Raw genomic sequence first — 16,027 nt, 5'->3', positions numbered from 1 at the left:
CAGCCAGGGTTGCCCCTCCCCCCCATGTCTGTCTGTCTGTCTGTGCGGGGAGCGGGGCCGCGGGGGGCGGGGGGGCCGGGGGGGGGGGGGCCGGCGGCTTCTTCCCACAGGTGCCCAGGACGGCGCCGATGGGCGGGGGGGCCCCATGGGCGGGGGGGCCCCCGACGGGCGGGGGGGCCCCTAACGTGTCTCTCTCCTCCTCCTCCTCCCGCAGGGCCGCGGTCCCTCCCGCCTCTGCCCCCCGGACCGCGGGGCCCCCCCGAGCCTGTGAGTCTCCCCTCCCCGCCCCCCCTCCCCCAGCGGGGACCCCCCGACCCTCCCCCCAACCCCTTCCCCCCCCCCACCCCGGGGCAACAGAATTTGGGGGGGGGGGGGCGGGCACAGCGGGGGCTCGTGCGGTCACGGGGGTCCCGGTGTGTTCACAGCTCACGAGGGTCCTCGTGCACGTGGGGGTCCCGGTGCGTTCACAGCTCTCGTGATCACGAGGGTCCTCGTGCACGTGGGGGTCCCTGTGTGTTCACAGCCCCCGTGTACATGGGGGTCCCGGTGTGTTCACAGCTCTCGTGATCACAAGGGTCCTCGTGCACATGGGGGTCCTGGTGTGTTCACAGCTCTCGTGGTCACGAGGGTCCTCGTGCACGTGGGGGTCCCTGTGTGTTCACAGCCCCCATGTACATGGGGGTCCTGGTGTGTTCACAGCCCTCGTGCACATGGGGGTCCCGGTGTGTTCACAGCCCTTGTGCACGTGAGGGTCCTGGTGCGTTCACAGCCCTCGTGCACGTGAGGGTCCTGGTGCGTTCACAGCCCTCGTGCACATGGGGGTCCTGGTGCGTTCACAGCTCTCGTGATCACGAGGGTCCTCGTGCACGTGGGGGTCCCGGTGTGTTCACAGCCCCCATGTACATGGGGGTCCTGGTGTGTTCACAACCCTCGTGCACGTGGGGGTCCTGGTGCACACACAGATCCTCGTGCACATGGGGGTCCTCGTGTGCATGGGGGTCCTGATCTGTTTACAGCCCTCGTGCACACGTGGGCCCTCGTGCACATGGGGGTCCCAGTGCGTTCACAACCCTCGTGCTCACGAAGATCCTCGTGCACATGGGAGTCCTGGTGCGTTCACGACCCTCGTGGACGTGGAGGTCCTGGTGCACACATGGATCCTCGCGCACATGGGGGTCCTGGTGCATTCACAACCCTTGTGTACAGGGGGGTCCTCGTGCACCCACGAGTTCTCACGCACACATGGATGCTTGTGCACACATGGCTCCTTGTGCACACATGGCTCCTCATGCATGCACAAGTTCTCGTGTACACCTGGGTCCTCGTGCCTTCACAGCCCTCGTGCACACGTGGGTCCTCCAGGACACGAGTCCTCGTGGACACATGGGTCCTCGTGTCTTCACGGCCCTCGTGCATGTTTGGTTCCTCGTATACCGGTGGGTCCTTGTGCATTCACGGTCCTCGTGCACATCTGGGTCCTCATGGACATGTGGACTCTCATGCACACACGAGTCCTCATTTAAACGTGGGTCCTCGTGCACACACGAGCACTTGTGCATTCACAAGCCCTGTGGGTCCTTGTGCATTCACAGCACACGTGGACGCTCGGGTCCTCGTGAACACGAGGGTCCTGGTGCCTTCACGGCCCTCGTGCGCATCCGAGTGTGCTCCGGCACGCACGTGGGACTTTGCACACGCGTGGCACTTTGTCCACACGCGGCTCGTGCGCTGCCACGGCCCTCGTGCACGCGGTGCCCTCGTGCACACGGGATCCCACAGCCCCGCCGCCACGCACACGCGTGTGCGATGGGGACACGTGTGGGCGAGCACGCCGGGAGGTGCGGGCACGCGCGTGTGCAAGCCCCGTGCAAACAGCCGCACGCGCGTGTGAGCGCACAGGGGAGCACGCGGGTGTGGGGGCTCTTGCACACGCGTTGGGGGGGGTTGCCGTTGCACGAACACGCGTGTTCATGCTTCAGACACGCGTGTGTTCGCGTGCACGGCGGGGGGGAGGACAGTGACACGTGGGTCACGTGGACACCGAGGTCGCGCACACGCGTGTGCACCGCCGGCTCACACACCCGCGTGCGAGGACTTGCACACGCCCACCTGTGACCTCACACGTGCATGCAGCCCCCCCGTCCCCCTTGCACACGCGTGTGCTACGCACGAGCCCCCGCCCCCCAGTCCTTTGCACACGCGTGTGCCCCCCAGGAGGGGGTCGGGTCAGGATGGAGCCCCCCTAGAGCTGGGGGGTTGGGGGGGCCCGGACGCCTGGGTCCCCCAAGAGGGTCAGTGTAGGGGGGGGCCCGGACGCCTGGGTCCCCCAAGTGAGTCAGTGCAGGAGGGACCCGGACGCCTGGGTCCCCCTAGTGAGGTTCAGTGTAGAGGGGGCCCGGACGCCTGGGTCCCCCAAAGGGGTCAGTGTACAGGGAGCCTGGACGCCTGGGTCCCCTAAGGGGGTCAGTGTGGGGGGACCCGGATGCCTGGGTCCCCCAAGCGGGTCAGTGTAGGGGGGGCCCGGACGCCTGGGTCCCCTAAGGGGGTCAGTGTGGGGGGACCCGGACGCCTGGGTCCCCCAAGAGGGTCAGTGTGGGGGGGCCCGGACGCCTGGGTCCCCCAAGCGGGTCAGTGTAGGGGGGGGCCCGGACGCCTGGGTCCCCCAAGCGGGTCAGTGTAGAGGGGGGGCCCGGACGCCTGGGTCCCCCAAGCGGGTCAGTGTAGAGGGGGGGCCCGGACGCCTGGGTCCCCCAGTGTGACACCCCCCCCCACCATGGGGGGGTCCCCAACCTGGCCCGGCCGCTGTGTCCCCCCGGCGCAGAGACCCCCGCTGTGGGGAGGCGGGACATTTTGGGGTGTCTCTGCCCTGGGGGGGGGGTCACCCCCCCCTTCCCCATGTGTCCCCCCCCGTGTCCCCCCCGTGTCCCCCCCTTTCTCTCCCCGCAGCGCTAACCCCCCCGTTTCTCTCCCCCAGCCTCTCTGCAGCCGGCGCCGGACAGCGGGACCACGCGCACCCCCCGACCCCCCCCGCACCCCCAAACCGGGGGGGTCCCGTCCCTCCCCTCCCGTCCCCCGCACCGGGGGGGTCCCCCCGTTCCCCCCCCCCCGCCCCCCGATGTCTCCGTCGCGCTCGATCAACCCTGGCTGTGGGCCCGGGGGGGGTGGGAACAGCCCCCCCCCAGTTTAAGGCCCCCCCAATTTAAGGTTCCCTCAGTTTAGGGGTCCCCCCCCCCGCCCAGGGAGAGCTGCCCCCCCCTCAGGGTGCTGCCCCCCCCCAAAAAAAAAAGGGGGGGCCCGGATGCCTGGGTTCACTGGGGGGGGACAGACGGGGTGTCCCCCCCTCACCCCTGTCCCCCCCCCCATTTTGTGTCCTTCCCTTTGTCCCCTCCCTGGATAAGGGACACCCTCCCCCCCCCCACCCCGTGTCTTCCTCCCCCCGGGGTCCCCAATGTCCCCTCCTGGGGTCGGGGTCCCCCCCTGTCCCCCCCGTCCCCCCCCGCCCATGGGGCCCCCCTGGCCACTGATGAACCGCTTCTCTTTTCTCTCCTGCTTCTGCTGTCCCCCCCCGTCCCCCTGTCCCCCCGGCTGGCCCTGTGTCCATCTGTCCCCCCCGCCCCGTCCCCTCTGTCCCCTCCCTGTCCCCCCGGCTGGCCCTGTGTCCGTCTGTCCCCATCCCTCTGGCTGTCCCCACCTGCTCCCTGTCCCTCTGTCTGGCCTCGTGTCCCTCCTTGTCCCCATGTCTGTCCCTGTCCCCATGTCCGTCCCCCCGTCCCTGTGTTTGCTGTTGACTCTCTCTGCCTGTCCCTGTGTCCCTCTGTCTGTCCCCATGTCTGTCCCTGTGTCCTTTCCTGTGTCCGTCCCTGTGTCCCTATGGCTGTCCCTGTGTCCACCTCCCTGTTCCTCCCTCCTCATGTTCCCACGTCTGTCCCCCTGTCTGTCCCCCTGTCTGTCCCCATGTCCCCCTCCCGTCCCCCCCTCCGTCCGTCCCCATGTCTGTCCCTGTGTCCACCCCCTGTCCCCCCCTCCCCATGCCCATCCCCGTGTCCATCCCCATGTCCCCCGGTCTGTCCCCATGTCCACCCTCTGTCCCCCCTCTCCCATCTGTCCCCCTGTCCCCCCCACATCCACCCGTCTGTCCCCATGTCCATCCCTATGTCCATCCCTATGTCCATCCCTACATCCCCTTGTCTGTCCCCACATCCATCCCCATGTCCATCCCCCCATCTGTCCCCCTGTCCATCCCCCTGTCCATCCTCACGTCCATCCTCACGTCCATCCCCACATGCCCCCGTCTGTCCCCATGCCTGTCCCCCTGTCTGTCCCCACGTCCATCCCCACATCCCCCTGTCTGTCCCCATGTCCGTCCCCACGTCTGTCCCCATGTCCATCCCCACGTCGCCCCGTCTGTCCCCACGTCCATCCCCACGTCCCCCTGTCTGTCCCCATGTCCATCCCCACGTCCCCCGTCTGTCCCCATGTCCGTCCCCACGTCTGTCCCCATGTCCATCCCCACGTCCCCCTGTCTGTCCCCATGTCCATCCCCATGTCCCCCGTCTGTCCCCATGTCCATCCCCACATCCCCCTGTCTGTCCCCCCGTCCATCCCCACATCCCCCTGTCTGTCCCCATGTCCGTCCCCACGTCTGTCCCCATGTCCATCCCCACGTCCCCCCGTCTGTCCCCCCGTCCATCCCCACATCCCCCTGTCTCTCCCCATGTCCGTCCCCATGTCTGTCCCCATGTCCATCCCCACGTCCCCCCGTCTGTCCCCACGTCCCCCCGTCTGTCCCCATGTCCATCCCCACATCCCCCTGTCTGTCCCCATGTCCGTCCCCACGTCTGTCCCCATGTCCATCCCCACGTCCCCCCGTCTGTCCCGATGTCCATCCCCACATCCCCCTGTCTGTCCCCATGTCCATCCCCACGTCCCCCGTCTGTCCCCATGTCCATCCCCACGTCTGTCCCCATGTCCATCCCCACGTCCCCCGTCTGTCCCCATGTCCATCCCCACGTCTGTCCCCATGTCCATCCCCACGTCCCCCCGTCTGTCCCGATGTCCATCCCCACATCCCCCCGTCTGTCCCCACATCCCCCTGTCCGTCCCCCCGTCCGCCCCCGTCCCCCCGTGTCCCACCCCCGTCCCCCCGCAGTCTTCGTGTGCCCGGGCACCCTGCAGCGCATCGGCGCCCCCACCTCCAGCCACGAGTCCCAGCACCAAGCGGGCGCCTGGTGCCGCGACCCCCTGCAAGCGGGCGACCGGCTGTACGTCATGCCCTGGGTGCCGTACCGCACCGACACGCTCACCGAGTACGCGTCCTGGGACGACTTCGTGGGCGCCCGCCACACCACCACCTACCGCCTGCCCAACCGCGTCGACGGCACCGGCTTCGTCGTCTACGACGGCGCCGTGTTCTACAACAAGGAGCGCACGCGCAACATCGTCAAGTACGACCTGCGCACCCGCATCAAGAGCGGCGAGACCGTGGTGGGCGCCGCCAACTACCACGACACGTCCCCCTACCGCTGGGGCGGCAAAACCGACCTGGACCTGGCGGTGGACGAGGACGGGCTGTGGGTGATTTACGCCACCGAGGGCAACGGCGGGCGGCTGGTGCTGAGCCAGCTCAACCCCTACACGCTGCGCTTCGAGGGCACCTGGGAGACGGGCTACGACAAGCGCGCGGCGTCCAACGCCTTCATGGCGTGCGGGACGCTCTACGTGGTGCGCAGCGTCTACGTGGACGACGACAGCGAGGCGGCCGGCAACCGCGTGGCCTACGCCTTCGACACGCACGCCAACCGCGGCCGCGCCGTGGAGATGCCGTTCCCCAACCCCTACCAGTACGTGTCGTCCGTGGGCTACAACCCCCGCGACAACCAGCTCTACGTCTGGAACAACCATTTCCTCGTCAGATACGGGCTGGAGTTCGGGCCGCCCGAGCCCGGCGACGGTGAGCGGGGAGGGGAATGGGGGGCCCGGGTCACTTTGGGGGTGACCCAGGCACCTGGGGTCCCGTTTTAGTTTGGGGGTGCAGCCCCAGACACCTTAGGAGAGCTCTGGGGGTCCCATGTCACTTTGGGGGTGACTCAGATACCTGCGGGTCCCATTTTAGTTTGGGGTGCGGCCCCAGACACCTTAGAGCTCTGGGGGTCCCATTTCACTTTAGGGGTGACTCAGGTACTTGGGGGTCCCGTTTCACTTTGGGGGTGACCCAGGCACCTGGGGTCCCATTTTAGTTTGGGGGTGCAGCCCCCGACACCTTAGAGCTCTGAGGGTCCCATTTCACTTTAGGGGTGACCCAGGCACCTGGGGTCCCGTTTTACTTTGGGGGTGCAGCCCCAGACACCTTAGGAGAGCTCAGGGGGTCCTGTTTTACTTTGGGGGTGACCCAGACACCTGGGGGTCCCATTTTAGTTTAGGGGTGCAGCCTCAGCTTAGGAGAGCTCTGAGGGTCCCATTTCACTTTGGGGGTGACTCAGATACCTGGGGGTCCCGTTTTACTTTGCGGATGACCCAGGCACCTGGGGGTCCCGTTTTAATTTTGGGGTGCCCCAGACACCTGGGGGTCCCGTTTCACTTTGAGGGTGACCTAGACACCTGGGGGTCCTGTTTTAGTTTGGGGGTGCAGCCCCAGACACCTTAGAGCTCTGGGGGTCCCATTTCACTTTAGGGGTGACCCAGGCACCTGGGGTCCCGTTTTAGTTTGGGGGTGCAGCCCCAGACACCTTAGGAGAGCTCTGGGGGTCCCATGTCACTTTGGGGGTGACCCAGGCACCTGGGGGTCCTGTTTTAGTTTGGGGGTGCAGCCTCAGCTTAGCAGAGCTCTGAGGGTCCCATTTCACTTTGGGGGTGACCCAGATACCTGCGGGTCCCATTTTACTTTGGGGGTGCAGCCCCAGACACCTTAGGAGAGCTCTGGGGGTCCCATGTCACTTTGGGGGTGACCCAGGTACCTGGGGGTCCCACTTTAGTTTGGGGGTGCAGCCTCAGACACCTTAGAGCTCTGGGGGTCCAATTTCACTTTGGGGGCGACCCAGGCACCTGGGGTCCCGTTTTACTTTGGGGGTGCAGCCCCAGACACCTTAGAGCTCTGGGGGTCCCATTTCACTTTGGGGGTGACCCAGGTACCTGGGGGTCCCGTTTTACTTTGCGGGCGACCCAGGCACCTGGGGGTCCCGTTTTAATTTTGGGGTGCCCCAGACACCTGGGGGTCCCATTTCACTTTGAGGGCGACCTAGACACCTGGGGTCCGGTTTTACTTTGGGGGTGCAGCCCCAGACACCTTAGGAGAGCTCTGGGGGTCCCATTTCACTTTAGGGGTGACTCAGGTACCTGGGGGTCCCATTTCACTTTGGGGGTGCAGCCTCAGACAGCTTAGGGGAGCTCTGGGGGTCCCATTTCACTTTGGGGGTGACCCAGGCACCTGGGGTCCCATTTTAGTTTGGGGGTGCAGCCCCAGACACCTTAGAGCTCTGGGGGTCCCATTTCACTTTAGGGGTGACTCAGGTACTTGGGGGTCCCGTTTCACTTTGAGGGTGACCCAGACACCTGGGTCCCATTTTAGTTTGGGGGTGCAGCCCCCGACACCTTAGGTGAGCTCTGGGGGTCCCATTTCACTTTGGGGGTGACTCAGATACCTGCGGGTCCCATTTTACTTTGGGGGTGCAGCCCCAGACAGCTTAGGTGAGCTCTGGGGGTCCCATGTCACTTTAGGGGTGACTCAGGTACTTGGGGGTCCCGTTTCACTTTGAGGGTGACCCAGACACCTGGGGGTCCCGTTTTACTTTGGGGGTGCAGCCTCAAACACCTTAGGAGAGCTCTGGGGGTCCCATTTCACTTTGGGGGTGACCCAGGCACCTGGGGTCCCATTTTACTTTGGGGGTGCAGCCCCAGACACCTTAGAGCTCTGGGGGTCCCGTTTTACTTTGGGGGCGACCCAGGTACCTGGGGTCCCGTTTTACTTTGGGGGTGCAGCCCCAGACACCTTAGGAGAGCCCTGGGGGTCCAGGTTACTTTGGGGGTGCCCCAGACACCTGGGGGTCCCATTTCACTTTAGGGGCAACCCAGACACTTGGGGGTCCTGTTTAACTTTGGGGGTGCAGCCTCAGATACCTTAGGAGAGCTCTGGGGGTACAGTTTTACTTTGGGGGTGCCCCAGTCCCTTGGGGGGAGCCCTGGGGTCCCTGTTCACTTTTGGGGATGCCCCAGTCACTTGGGGGGAGCCCTGGGGTCCCTGTTCACTTTGGGGGTGCCCCAGTCACTTGGGGGGAACCCTGGGGTCACTTAGGGGGTGCCCCCCCCAACCTGGGCTCAGGGGGCTGATGGGGGCACCCCAATGCTGCATTCCCTCTATTGGGGTTCGGGGGGGGCTCTGCCGCTCCCTGACCCCCTCCCCAATTTTCCCCCCCCCCCCAGGTCTGGTGACGACGCCGTCCCCCAGCGCGCCCCCCCCGCGCCCCACGGCCCCCCAGAGCTCCCCAGCCCCCGGCCCCACCCCCACAGCAAAACGGGGACCCCTCACCCCCCGCCCGGGGCCCCCCCCCGGGGCCCCCCCCGGCCCCGGTCCCGCCCACAGCGCCGCCACCCCCGGGGGTCCCCCCGGTTCCCCGGGCCCCCCCAATAGCGGGGTGGGGGTCCCGCCGCCCCCGCCCCCCCCCGCCGCGTCCCGCCGCCCGCCGGGGGGGCCCGGGGGGGTCGCGGGGGGGCCGGCGCGGCTGTGCGAGGCCAGGGAGGTGCGCAGGGTGCAGTGGCCGGCGGCGCAGCAGGGGGTGCTGGTGGAGAGACCCTGTCCCAAGGGCACCCGCGGTACGGGGGGACACGGGGGTTATGGGGGGCATAGGGGTCCTGGGGGGCGTGGGGGGCATGGGGGGCATGGGGGTACTGGGGGTCCTGAGGGGCTATGGGGGGCATGGGGGTACTGGGGGTCCTGAGGGGTTATGGGGGGCATGGGGGTACTGGGGGGTATGGGGGTCCTGGGGGGTTATGGGGGTACTGGGGGGCATGTGGGTACTGAGGGGTTATGGGGGGCATGGGGGTCCTGGGGGGCATGGGGGTCCTGAGGGGTTATGGGGGGCATGGGGGTACTGGGGGGCTATGGGGGTTATGGGGGTACTGGGGGGCATGGGGGTACTGGGGGTCCGGGGGGGTTATGGGGGACATGGGGGTACTGAGGGGCTATGGGGGACATGGGGGTACTGGGGGTTATGGGGGTACTGGGGTCCATGGGGATGGGGGTTTTGGGGGGGCACGGGGGGCTATGGAGATGGAGGTACTGGGGGGGGCTATGGGGATGGGGGCTATGGGGGGCTTTGGGGGGCTATGGGGGTACTGGGGGGCTATGGGGGTACTGGGGGGCTATGGAGATGGGGGTTATGGGGGGCTTTGGGGGGCTATGGGGGTACTGGGGGGCTATGAGGGCTTTGGGGGGCTATGGGGATGGGGGTTTTGGGGGGCTATGGGGGGCTTTGGGGGGTGGGGTGTCCCTGACCCCCTGTGCCCCCCCAGGCATCGCGTCCTTCCAGTGCCTGCTGGGGCTGGGGGTCTGGAACCCGCGGGGACCCGACCTCAGCAACTGCACCAGCCCCTGGGTCAACCAGGTGGCCCAGAAGGTACCGGGGGGGGGGGGGGCCCAAAACCAGAGACACCCCCCTCAAAATGGGGACGCTCCCCCAAAACGGGGATCACCCCCAAAAATGGGGACACTCCCCAAAAATGGGGACACTCCCCAAAAATGGGGACACTCCCCCACTTCAGGGACTCATATCGTGACCCTCAATGCCTCACCAGGACCCCCCCCAACCCCAGAGACCCCACCCTGGGGACCCCCCACCCACACCCCAACACCCCCACCCAGCCAGAGACCCCCCAAATCCCCTGTGCCCCCCCCCAAATCCCCTGTGCCCCCCAACATCCTTCAATGCACCATCAGGGCATCCCCATCCCACAGGGACCCATTGGGGTGGGGGATCCCCCCCAGGGGGTTACCCCAAGATCCCCCCACCCCTGGGAACCCCACCATCCTCAGGACCCTGATCCAACACCCCTACTTAGTCAGAGACCCCCCAAATCCCCTGTGCCCCCCCCCAAATCCCCTATGCCCCCCCAAATCCCCTGTGCCCCCCAACATCCTTCAATGCACCATCAGGGCATCCCCATCCCACAGGGACCCATTGGGGTGGGGGATCCCCCCCAGGGGGTTACCCCAAGATCCCCCCACCCCTGGGAACCCCACCATCCTCAGGACCCCGACCCAACACCCCTACTTAGCCAGAGACCCCCCCAAATCCCCTGTGTCCCCCCAAATCCCTTGGTCCCCCCCCAGATCCCTTGTGCCCCCCAACATCCTTCAATGGACCATCAGGGCATCCCCATCCCACAGGGACCCATTGGGGTGGGGGATCCCCCGCCAGGGGGTTACCCCAAGATCCCCCCACTCCCGTGTCCCCCCAGGGGGACATCAGGGTACCCCCTTGGCCCTCCCCAAAATCTCCTGTGCCCCCTAAATCCTCTCTATCCCCCCAAATCCCCTGTGCCCCCCAACATCCTTCAATGCACCATCAGGGCATCCCCATCCCACAGGGACCCATTGGGGTGGGGGATCCTTATTCAAGGGGTTACCCCAAGATCCCCCCACCCCTGGCAACCCCACCATCCTCAGGACCCCGACCCAACACCCCTACTTAGCCAGAGACCCCCCCAAATCCCCTGTGTCCCCCCAAATCCTTTGGTCCCTCCCCAGATCCCTTGTGCCCCCCAACATCCTTCAATGGACCATCAGGGCATCCCCATCCCACAGGGACCCATTGGGGTGGGGGATCCCCCCCCAGGGGGTTACCCCAAGATCCCCCCACTCCCGTGTCCCCCCAGGGGGACATCAGGGTACCCCCTTGACCCTCCCCAAAATCTCCTGTGCCCCCTAAATCCTCTCTATCCCCCCAAATCCCCTGTGCCCCCCAACATCCTTCAATGCACCATCAGGGCATCCCCATCCCACAGGGACCCATTGGGGTGGGGGATCCCCCCCAGGGGGTTACCCCAAGATCCCCCCACCCCTGGGAACCCCACCATCCTCAGGGCCCCAACCCAACACCCCTACTTAGTCAGAGACCCCCCCAAATCCCCTGTGTCCCCCCAAATCCCTTGGTCCCCCCCCGATCCCTTGTGCCCCCCAACATCCTTCAATGGACCATCAGGGCATCCCCATCCCACAGGGACCCATTGGGGTGGGGGATCCTTATTCAAGGGGTTACCCCAAGATCCCCCCACCCCTGGCAACCCCAGGGGGGGATCTCGGGGTCCCCCCCCCGACCGCCCCCCCGTCCCCCCGCAGATCAAGAGCGGGGAGAACGCCGCCAACATCGCCAGCGAGCTGGCGCGGCACACGCGGGGCCCCGTGTACGCGGGGGACGTGAGCTCGGCCGTGCGGCTGCTGGAGCAGCTCCTGGACATCCTGGACGCGCAGCTGCAGGCCCTGCGCCCCGTGGAGCGCGAGTCGGCCGGCAAGAACTACAACAAGGTGGGGACACCCCCAAAGACACCCCCAAACCCGCCCCGGCCCCGGGAACCCCCAAACCCGCCCCGGCCCCGAGGCGGGGGAGCCGCGAGTGGAACGATGCGGGGGACTCGGGGCGCCAAACGCGGCGCCTCCCTCGCTCGGATCGCGGGGGTTTCTTGCGGTCAAATGTTGGGGTGATCTCACCCCAAATGTTGGGGTTCTGCCCCAAATATTTGCGTTCTTCTGCCCCGAATATTGGCATGCTCGTGCCCCAAATATTTGGGTTCTCCTGTCCTAAATATTGGGGTTCTCCTTGCCTAAATATTGGGGTTCTCCTGCCCCAAATATTGGGTTGCTTGTACCCCAAATGTTAGGGTTCTGCCCCAAATATTGGGGTGCTCCTGCCCCAAATGTTAGGGTTCTGCCCCAAATATTGGGGTGCTCCTGCCCCGAATATTGGGATACTCTTGCCCCAAATGTCGGGGTGCTCCTCCCCCGAATGTTGAGGATCTCCTTCCCTAAATATTGGGGTTCTCCTGCCCCAAATATTGGGGTGCTTGTGCCCCAAATGTTGGAGTTCTCCTGCCACAAATATTGGGGTTCTGCCCCAAATATTGGGGTACTCCTGCCCCAAATTTTGGGATACTCTTGCCCCAAATGTCGGGGTGCTCCTCCCCCAAATATTAGGGTTCTCCTGCCCCAAATATTGGGGTGCTTGTGCCCCAAATGTTGGGGTTCTCCTGCCCTGAATATTGGGATTCTCCTGACCCAAATATTGGGGTCCTGCCCTAAACATCAGAGTCCTTTTCCCCCCCCAAATATTGGGGTGCTCCTGCACCAAATGTTGGGAGTTCTCACAACCCAAATATTGGCGTTTTCCTGCCCCAAATATTGGGGTCTCTGCCCCACACGTGGGGGTCTGGCAGCCCCACACGTGGGGTCCCCGCCCCATATGTTGGGGTCCCCGCCTGACGCTGTTGGGTCCCCCCAGATGCACAAGCGGGAACGCACCTGTAAGGATTACATCAAGGTGAGGGGGCGTGGCCTGTGAGGGGGCGTGGCCTGTGAGGGGGCGGGTCCTGTGAGGGGGTGTGGCCTGTGAGGGGGCGGGGCCTAGTGGGGGTGGGACATTGTGCCCATTGCAGGCAGTGTGTGGGGTCAATGGGCGTGGCCTGTGGGGAGTGGGTGGGGTCAGTGGGAGGGGCTTGGTGCGGTGGGCGTGGTCAGTGGGAGGGGCAGTTCTGCCCTGCGGGGGGGGGGTGCTGGTGGGTGGGGCCTGGGGGCGGGGTCTCTGCATGGGTGTGGCTGGTGATAGGGGCTTTGCTGGTGGGTGTGGCCTGAATGTGTGGGCATGTTGGGGGCGGGGTCTGAGTCTGTGGGTGTGTCAGGGGGTGGGGCCTGTGTGTGTGGGCGTGTCAGGGGGTGTGGCCTGAGTGTGTGGGTGTGTCAGGGGGTGTGGCCTGAGTGTGTGGGCGTGTTGGGGGGTGTGGCCTGAGTGTGTGGGTGTGTCAGGGGGTGTGGCCTGAGTGTGTGGGCATGTTGGGGGGTGTGGCCTGAGTGTGTGGGTGTGTCAGTGGGTGTGGCCTGAGTGTGTGGGTGTGACGGGGGTGTGGCCTGAGTGTGTGGGCGTGTCAGGGGGTGTGGCCTGAGTGTGTGGGTGTGACGGGGGTGTGGCCTGAATGTGTGGGCGTGTCAAGGGGGTGACAGATCAGAGACCTCATCTGGAATATTGTGTCCAGTTCTGGGCCCCTCAGTTCAAGAAGGACAGGGAACTGCTGGAGAGAGTCCAGCGCAGGGCCACAAAGATGCTGAAGGGAGTGGAGCATCTCCCTTATGAGGAAAGGCTGAGGGAGCTGGGGCTCTTTAGCTTGGAGAAGAGGAGACTGAGGGGTGACCTCATCAATGTTTATAAATATATAAAGGGTGGGTCTCACGAGGATGGAGCCAGGCTCTTCTCGGTGACAACCAACAGTAAGACAAGGGGTAATGGGTTCAAGCTGGAACACAAGAGGTTCCACTTAAATGTGAGAAGAAACTTCTTCTCAGTGAGGGTGACGGAACACTGGAACAGGCTGCCCAGGGAGGTCGTGGGTTCTCCTTCTCTGGAGACATTCAAAACCCGCCTGGACGCCTTCCTGTGTAACCTCACCTGGGTGTTCCTGCCCTGGCGGGGGGATTGGACTGGATGATCTTTCGAGGTCCCTTCCAATCCCTGACATTCTGTGATTCTGTGATTCTGTGTGGCCTGAGTGCGTGGGTGTGTCGGGGGGGTGTGGCCTGGATGTGTGGGCGTGTCAGGGGGTGGGGCCTGGATGTGTGGGCGTGTCAGGGGGCGGTGCCTGGATGTGTGGGCGTGTCGGGGGCGGGGTCTGAGTGTGTGGGCGTGTCAGGGGGTGTGGCCTGGATGTGTGGGCGTGTCAGGGGGTGGGGCCTGGATGTGTGGGCGTGTCAGGGGGTGGGGCCTGGATGTGTGGGCGTGTCAGGGGGTGGGGCCTGGATGTGTGGGCGTGTCGGGGGCGGGGTCTGAGTGTGTGGGCGTGTCAGGGGGTGTGGTCTGGGTGTGTGGATGTGTCAGGGGGCGGTGCCTGGATGTGTGGGCGTGTCGGGGGCGGGGCCTGAGTGTGTGGGCGTGTCGAGGGTGTGGCCTGGATGTGTGGGTGTGTCGGGGGCGGGGTCTGAGTGTGTGGGCGTGTCGAGGGTGTGGCCTGGATGTGTGGGTGTGTCGGGGGCGGGGCCTGTCCCGGCGGGCGGGGCCCTGGGCGTGTCCTGAGGCGGGCGTGGCCGCCCCGCGCCGCCCCCTGCAGGCCGTGGTGGAGGCCGTGGACAACCTGCTGCGGCCGGAGGCGCTGGAGTCGTGGCGGGACATGAACGGGTCGGAGCAGGCGCACACGGCCACCATGCTGCTGGACGTGCTGGAGGAGGGGGCTTTCCTGCTGGCCGACAACGTCAAGGAGCCCGCGCGCTTCCTGGCCGCCCGCCAGAACCTGGGTGAGACCCCGGCCCCAAAACCCAGCGCCGCCGTGGGGCCCTCGGCACGCTGGGGTCGCCCTGACCCACACGTCTGGGGCCTCAGGGGACACCTGGGTCCCCACGGTTCTCCCCCAAACCCCCGTCTTCTCCCCACGGTCCTCAGAAGGTGGGAGAGACCCCCACCCTGGCACCAGGGTCCTCCCCCAAATCCCCGTCCCCTCCCCATGGTACCTGTAGGGTGGGGAAGACCCTGACCCACATCTGTGGGGCCTCAGGGGACACCTGGGTCCCCACGGTTCTCCCCCAAACCCCCATTCTCCCCCCACGGTCCTCAGTAGGGTGGGAGAGACCCCCACCCTGGCACCGGGGTCCTCCCCCAAATCCCCGTCCCCTCCCCATGGTCCCCAGCACGGTGGGGGACACCCTGACCCACATCTGTGGGGCCTCAGGGGACGCCTGGGTCCCTGGGATCATCCCCCAAATCCCCATCCCCTTTCTGGGTGGCCAGGAGGGTGGGGGAGACCCTGACCCACACCTGTGGGGCCTCAGGGGACACCTGGGTCCTCGTCCCCTTCCCCAAACCCATGTCCCATCCCCGTCACGCTCATGGGACCTTAGGGGACACCTGAGTCCCTAGGGTCCATGGTAGGGTGGGGGAGACCCCGTCCCCCACTTATGGGGCCTCAGGGGACACCTGGGTCCCCAAGGTTGTCCCCCAAACCTCTGTCCCCTCCCCATGGTCCCCAGCACGGTGGGGACACCCTGACCCACATCCATGGGGCCTCAGGGGACACCTGGGTCCCCCAAACCTCTGTCCCCTCCCCATGGTCCCCAGCACGGTGGGGACACCCTGACCCACATCCATGGGGCCTCAGGGGACACCTGGGTCCCCCAAACCTCTGTCCCCTCCCCATGGTCCCCAGCACGGTGGGGGACACCCCAACGCTTGGGTCCCCAGGCGACACCCACGTCCCCAGGAGACCCCCGTGTCACCCCCACGCGTGTGCGGTGACATTTGTGCGGTGCCACGCGTGTTGTGTCCCCAGTGCTGGAGGTGACGGTGCTGAACACGGAGGGGCAGGTGCAGGAACTGGTTTTCCCCCAGGAATTCGGGGGCGAAAGTTTCATCCAACTCTCGGCCAACACCCTCAAACAGAACAGCCGCAACGGTGAGGGGGGGTCAGCGTCACCTCCTGGGGGGGGTCTCAGGGGGACAGGGTGGCACCTGGGGGCGGAATTCAAGGGTCCTGGGGGGTCTGAAGGATCCTGGGGGGTCTCAGGGGGACAAGGGGGCACCCAGGAGGGTCTCGAGGGTCCTGGGGGGGTTCTTAGGGGGTCACCCAGGGGGGTCTTGAGGATCCAGGGGGGGTCTCGGAGCATCGGGGGTGGGTCTCATTGTTCCCAGGGCTGAGGTCTGGGGGGTATTGGGGGTCTTGGGGAAACTTTGGGGGTCTCGGGAGACCTCAGGGGTCCCAGGAGGGTCTGGGAGATCTTGGGGATATTTGGGGCAGCTCAGAAGGGTCTTGGGGGGCTCCAAGGGGTCAGAGGGTTCTAGAGGGGCAT

General features: G+C 65.9%; 1 protein-coding gene across 1 annotated transcript in view; it reads left to right on the top strand.

The window, feature by feature from the left end:
- Positions 1–16,027, top strand: part of LOC136000911 (adhesion G protein-coupled receptor L1-like) — a 36,479-nt gene that overhangs the window by 7,524 nt on the left and 12,928 nt on the right. Inside the window, 7 exon segments of the mRNA XM_065654910.1 lie at positions 5,150–5,950; positions 8,416–8,805; positions 9,505–9,608; positions 11,330–11,515; positions 12,486–12,524; positions 14,299–14,482; positions 15,511–15,633. Of these exon segments, the coding sequence (XP_065510982.1) occupies positions 5,150–5,950; positions 8,416–8,805; positions 9,505–9,608; positions 11,330–11,515; positions 12,486–12,524; positions 14,299–14,482; positions 15,511–15,633 (1,827 nt within the window).

The sequence above is a fragment of the Caloenas nicobarica genome, chromosome 36, assembly GCF_036013445.1.
Source record: "Caloenas nicobarica isolate bCalNic1 chromosome 36, bCalNic1.hap1, whole genome shotgun sequence".
Taxonomy (NCBI): Eukaryota; Metazoa; Chordata; class Aves; order Columbiformes; family Columbidae; genus Caloenas; species Caloenas nicobarica.
This window is presented reverse-complemented; position numbering and strand designations above follow the sequence as displayed.